The sequence below is a fragment of the Cajanus cajan genome, chromosome 3 (genome assembly GCF_000230855.2).
Source record: "Cajanus cajan strain Asha chromosome 3, NIPB_CcT2T_4, whole genome shotgun sequence".
NCBI lineage: Eukaryota > Viridiplantae > Streptophyta > Magnoliopsida > Fabales > Fabaceae > Cajanus > Cajanus cajan.
The window spans coordinates 27628929-27635897 of NC_138519.1; the positions used below are offsets into that span (position 1 = coordinate 27628929).

General features: G+C 27.1%; 1 protein-coding gene across 1 annotated transcript; it reads right to left on the reverse strand.

Annotated features, from left to right (window-relative positions):
• Window positions 1-3939: 3939 nt before the first annotated feature.
• LOC145956191 (aspartic proteinase CDR1-like) lies at window positions 3940-5190 on the reverse strand. Its single transcript, XM_083071757.1, has 2 exons — window positions 4800-5190; window positions 3940-4718 (listed from the first exon to the last, which is right to left on the reverse strand). Exons 1-2 carry the CDS (start codon window positions 5188-5190, stop codon window positions 3940-3942), a joined length of 1170 nt encoding a protein of 389 aa, XP_082927883.1.
• Window positions 5191-6969: the final 1779 nt, after the last annotated feature.

A 6969-nucleotide genomic window follows, 5' to 3' on the forward strand; every position in this document is an offset into this window, starting at 1 on the left:
AAATTTAATCTGCAACCCCATGTTTTTCATATCATAAAGTGAATTATTAAGTTTTATTGTTGTTTTTACCAGTTGTGGGATAAGGATTACTGAAGAAATAACCTTATGTTTAAATTATAAAGTCATAATAATTTAATTGTGAGCAAAGTTGGCCTGGAAAATATTGAAGAATAAATAAGTAATTTTGCAAAGGAACCTCATAAGTTTAAGGTCTCAAAATCTAGAGTGATAAACAAAAAGAGAAGGGTTTTGATACCTCTGGAATTCCTTTTCGACTTCTAATTGTCCCTTAGACCGTTTTTATGAACATATTAATTTTTTGAATTAATATAATGAAATATTAATAATTTTTAAATATTGTAAAAATTTATAAACTTAAGATCTATTCATTAAAAAAAACTATAATTTAATTTTTAAATAATTGAAATTGAATGTAAACTTTAATGAGAATAGGTACAAATATGAGATGGGTAAGTATATATTCATTCCCGTCCCCTTACTCACTTTAATAAATCGAGTATTATCTTTACTTATATCTATACATGGTCATATTGAGTTTTTCCGTCAAAGACAGGACGAGTTTGAGAATTATCCATGTGTACGAATATGTTTGTCATTTGTAGGTCACCCCCTCCCCCACATGTATAATCAAAATTCGTTGACACCATTATGTCAAGTTAATGAAATGACACCTTCAATAATTTTTATATAATACAAATTCAAGTGTTTCAACCGATGTATATAATATTACCAATTAGATCAAATAAACAAAATTGCATACAATTTTAAATTCTTTTAATAACTCATCTTATTACTTTATTTTAACGTATAAAATGATATTTAAAATACATGTAAAAATATTTATTGTTAGATAACATATCTAAAAGAGTCCAAATCGTTACAAATTTGATATACTCATATATATATATATATATATATATATATAATATTTTAATTTAATTATTAATATTTAAAAATACATTCTTTATAATTCATATTAAATATTCTATCTGATCCTTTTTATAACATATCTAAGGTGAATTGGATTAGGATTTTAAAGGACTTTTTTAGTTGAAAAAAGTCCTGTAGATTTTAAAAGACTTTGCAGAATTTCCATGACTTTTAAGACTTTGTAGGATTCTGCAAGACTTTAAATCAGAATTTTAATGGATTCTGCAAGACTTTTAAGTCAGGATTTTAATGAATTTTGTTAGACTTTGTAGACTTTGCAGGATTTCGTGGATTTTTGACATACAATAAAAGTTAAAATTTTTTTTTCATACATTCAAATTTAAAGAGACAAAGACAATTTTTTGAAATTTTTAATTATTTTCAATTATTCACCCGCGAAGAAATATTTTTAGTATTAAATTCTAAGATACCACAATGTCTTATGTTAATTTTCTTTTAAAAATATAAAAAAATCCTAATTTCACAATATATAAAAAATCATAGTAAAAAAATAAATAAAATAATTGTTGATTTATACAAGGAGGAAGGATAATAGTAACAAACTCAAGAGAGGAAGAGAAATCGTTGTTTTTGTGTTGAAAGGGTTCTTCCCCTAACTAAGATTCATTCTTATGTCATTCTACTCACAAAAATTCTAACTCAAATTCATCTTTTATATATATATATATATATATATATATATATATATATATAATTTTTTTTCTAATAAATCTAAATTGACTACAAGGTCTTGAAGATCTATAATTGATTGTAAAGATCATAATATCAATTTCAGCTTTAACCTTTCAATTTTCTTGACATGTGTTATAAAAAAGATTACTACTCAAGCATTTTTTTTGTTATATATTTGAGGAATAAACTCAACTATAAATAGAACAAAATAAAAGCAAGTTAATAAAGAGAACAGAGAGAAAAATAGATCAAGTCAATAATACTATCATTTACTTACTGGAATTTCACCAAATAGGGGAATGAAATGGGAACAATAGTACAATATTATATATGAACACTAATGCAATATTATTATTAGTAGAGAAAAAAAATAGGGAAGATAAGAGCATAGAAAAAAATAGAGAAAAAACTCACTTGAAAATTCTTGAAACACTTGAAAAGTCACTTCAAAAAATCCTCCAAAATCTAATGGGTTTGGATGTAATTGTTTTATGAATTTGGTATTTATAGATACTACTAAAAAATCTTTCAAAGTCTGTCTAATACAACAATCTTTTAAAATCCTTATATTTTTTAATATCAATGGATTATTTATAAGTTTTAAAATGTCTCAAATGAATACTAATGGATGTTGTGTTTCTTCTACTAGAAATCTAGTGCTTGAGTTGTCAAAGGTGATAACTTTATGAGTGTTAGCCGACTGTGCATCTTGAATAGTTTTGCATGCAATTTCCGAGTAAAAATGTCCAGCATTAATCAATATTATTTAAAAAAAAACTAATTAAATATTATTATTTCTTAATTATAATAAATAATAATTATTATTTGTTAATATTATTATAATATTATTATTTATTATAATAATTATTATAATAAATAATAATAATATTTAATTAGTTTTCAAATAATAAATATAACTTATTATAATTATTATTTATTAAATTTCAATTTTATTTTCAAAATAATTTATTATAAATATTATTTATTAAATTTAAAATTTATTATAAATATAAATTATTAAATTTATTATTTATTAACATTATAACTTATTAACTTTTTTGAATTTTATTATAAATATTATTTATTATTTAATTTATTATAAATATAATTTATAACTTATAATAAAATTTTATTATATTTTATTATAACTTATAATAAAATTTGATTTTTATTATAAATATAATTTATTATTTAATAAATACAAACAACGAAAAAAAAATATACTCCCTCCGTTTTTTTTCATAGTCGTTTAAGGTTTTGCACGAGACTTAAGGAAATCATTGATATTTTAGTTTTCAAAAATATTTGTTACTTACTTTCCTATTTTACCCTTTATTTTATTTTGCATTTTTGAGACTGGTGAACTGCAATCTACTCCATTAATTATTAATGTATTGATTACACGTGAACTGTAACCTACTGTATTTAATTATACCTGTCCCTTTTTTTTGTTTTTTTATAGTATTTTGTTTGGAACATATTACTCTTATAAATGCACATTAATTTTATATGGGTAGTTGGAGAAAAAATATTAGACATTAAAAATAAATACACATTGTTCAGTAAACATGTATTAATTATCAAGGATAAAAATGGAGAAAAAAAATTAATAAATCATTGATTATAGTAAAATGACAATGAAAAAAAAATAACAAATTCTGACAAAACGACTATGAAAAAAAAAACGAGGGAATAACTGCTCGAAACTCAATTCCCCAGAAATCGAATTCTGGCAGCCCAGGACATGAACAGAATGCAAAGGTGAAGGTTAGAATTTGATTTTTGGGAAACCGAATTCTGACCATAAATAGTATTTGGTGCTACTTCTATAAATAATGTGTGCATGGTTCTATTTAAGTAATTTTTTTAAAAAAATATTATTGCTGTTAAAAATTCTATAATGTTTAGTAAAAAGTGGAGGTCAAAACTAGTTATACATATTAGTATTCTCTTTGTAATATTATTTTAATTAATTCTAAACATAATTATCCATTAAATTACAATTAAGATCTTCTCTATTCATTTGATATGCCTTGTATGTATATATGTAAGAGAAACGAATATCAGCAACTTAATTCAAATGAATAATTAAAACTAATTAATTAAAACAATTTTAACCATTCATAAAATATAGTTAAGAATAACTTTTCTTACACTGTCTCTCAATATGCCATTTATACACACACTCATATGATAATTAAAACATTTTATTATATTTTTTTAACTAGGATAACATTTCAAAAGCCTAGATTTTGAGTATTTTGTAGATTAGAAATTACATTAAAACAATGCCTACTACAATTTGGTGCAATCGGTTGGCTGAAAGGAAATCGTCCTTCTGTCAAGATCAAACCTAATCAAAAGGCTTGATTGTGCCAAATTGCCAAATACATATGGCTCTTGAGTTACTCCATGCATCCCAAAGCAAAATACCCCCTCTTGAATAGTGAAATAGGTTTGTGAAGGCATTAACTCCACATCTGCCCCCTCAAAATGAAAAGTCAAAATTGGTCCTTGAGGAAATTGAGTACTTCTAAAACAAATTGACCTAGTATACTCTAGATGATATTCAATTGATTCCTCGCCAACTTGTAGCCTCAATTCTTGTACCAACATGTTATAAAGTTCAAGAGGTAAAAGGGTTGATGGTGTTCCTGAATCAAGCATCATATACCCCTCAGATTGTTGTTGTGTAGGATTAAAAGGCAAAAAATTATTTCCAACACTTACGCCTTTTAGTATGACAAAGTAATGGGGAGTACTTTGTCTAGTGATTAAAGGTGTTGTCACTACTCTTCCACCAAAAGCTTCAATATTTGCACCAAAATTAATTGTGCCAGCAATATGATTATCGACATAAGGAGAAACCAAGCATTGGGTGAACCTTCTGCCCCCAAAACGGTTACCAATTTGTGACACAAGTGATAGAGGTCCTTGATCAAATCCAATAATCCCCATTATATTTCCATCAGAAAATCGCAAGTGATCGTTGTGCCCACACCCAAATAAAAAGTCCTTAATACGAATCTCTCCATCGGTTGAAATAAAACTAGCTATGTCACTTGCAATCACCCCTGAAGTAATTGAAGAATCATAATAAAAATAATAATAAGCACAAAGACTTTGAGGTGAGCATGAGACAAAATATTCATTACATTGCACTGAATTGCAATAAATCTTGTTGTATGTTCGTGACTTGAAGGGATCAAACATTGGGAATTTTAGCACAGTGCAGCTAGGGCAAGGTGCACATTGTGTCCACACTAGCTCACTGCCTGTGTCGTATACACCATATACTTCCACCGGTGGGGTTCCCAATGTGAGTTTCATGAGATATTGGTTTATGTAAGAGTCATACGTTAATTGGTTGAGTTGGCTCAATTGTTTAGGAAGTTTACGGAAAAGGGTATCGTGATGTGAGTTGTTGCGGCGAGTTAATTGGACACTGAACCCAACAGTGGTGTTGGTGGCTTCAAATTTTTGTGTTTGACATAACAACACCAACGTAACAAAGAAGCATAAGTGAAAGCAGAGGTAGTGGTCCATGATGTTTATCGCCGAAGAGACAAGGTGACAAGGTATCTAGTGAGAAGTGAAAAAAGGTTGAGCATGATGATGATTTTACATTGGGATGGGGAATTACCATTGCATTAATAACTCATTTAATGTTTTTTAGTGGACCAAATACCAAGATGATATAATATGACGTTACAATGGGTCGATAATTATGTGCGTGTTCACACGACCAAGACACAATCTATCAATTTACATCCACGATGTAGAAACTACAACAGGTAGCTTTAGTTTTGATGTGAAAAATCACAAATCACTTTTGTAATGGTTAAACAGACAATTTTTATGTTTCTTGGGAATGTCTAGTTTCATGATGTGATGATTTTTTTTTTTTAATAGAAGGTAAATAAAGGAAAAAGATTTTGATTAAACAAGTTATACAATTGAGGAGGAGAAGAGAGGCGGGAAGGAGAGGTAAATAATAATAATTTTTTATTTATAAGGAGAAGAGAAATATTATAAAAATTATTTTTTTATACTCTTATAATTTTTTTTATTTTAAAATATAAATAAAGGTATTTAGGTTATTACACTTGAATAGAGCCGTCAAAGTGGGCCGGACCCATGGGTCATCCCGGCCCACCTTGAAAACGGGTCAGGCTGGGCTAAAAAAAATTAAAATTTTATAGTAGGTGAGTATATATCAACCTGGCCCACTTTGACCCGGCCCACCCGGGCTAAATCCGTGGTGGGCCGGGTAGCCCACCAACCCACCATTTTTTTTTGCAATAAAAATTTAAATATGATTTGTAGTTAATTTTGTATGATGACATATTGAAAATTTTTATTTTAGACTTTTATCATGATTTGTATTTAATTTTGTATGACAAATTATGACTTATGACTATTAATGATGCTAATTTTATGACTATTATGTTAATTTATAATTAATTTAAAATTTTGAATTTTGTTGATAATTTTTTTTTTTAATTTTTGGTGGGCTGGTGGGCTTGCCCGTATAACCCACCAACTCGTGGTGGGCCGGGCCGGGCCAAATTTTTTTTTTAGAAAATTAAAAGTGGGCCGGATTAGGTTAGCTCATTTTTAAAGTGGGTCAAAGTGGGCCGGCCCACATAGGCCAGATTGACCCGTTTTGACAGCTCTACACTTGAAATATCTTAAATCTCCTTTTTTTTCCCTTCTTCAGCTAATATCTCAATATTAGAGGAGAACAAAAATTAAATATGAAGGAGTTTTGTTTTCATTAATATCCCTTCCTCCCTTTTCATTTTTCCAAACTTAAAATTCGTGTTTAATTTCTAAATTTATGTGAATGAAAAACGCTCATTCAAAAAAGTCAACTCTTTAAATAAATTGAAGTTTAACAAGAACAAAATAAATTTTCAAATTTATATGAATGAAAATACTCCTTAAAAGAAGTCAACTCTTCAAACAAATCTAAGTTAGACAAAGACAAAACAAATTAATTCCATAATGAAGAAAATAAATCTCTCATTAATATTGATTGAATTTATGTCAATAATAATTTTATTTATATTATTGAATTTATGTCAATAATGATTTTATTTATATTAATGAAGGATACAAATATATTTTTCATCTAAGTAGAATTGAATTTTTTTAAAGAAAAAAAGGTCTTGATTTAAGTCTTGTGAATGAAAAAAAAAAGTTAGATGAAGAGACTCTACTAATGGTGACACATTATATTTTTTGGCAAAAATAATTCATCAACAATTAAAGTCGGTGAATTACTTGTACCAATAACATGGTAACCACAAAAAAATAAATAAA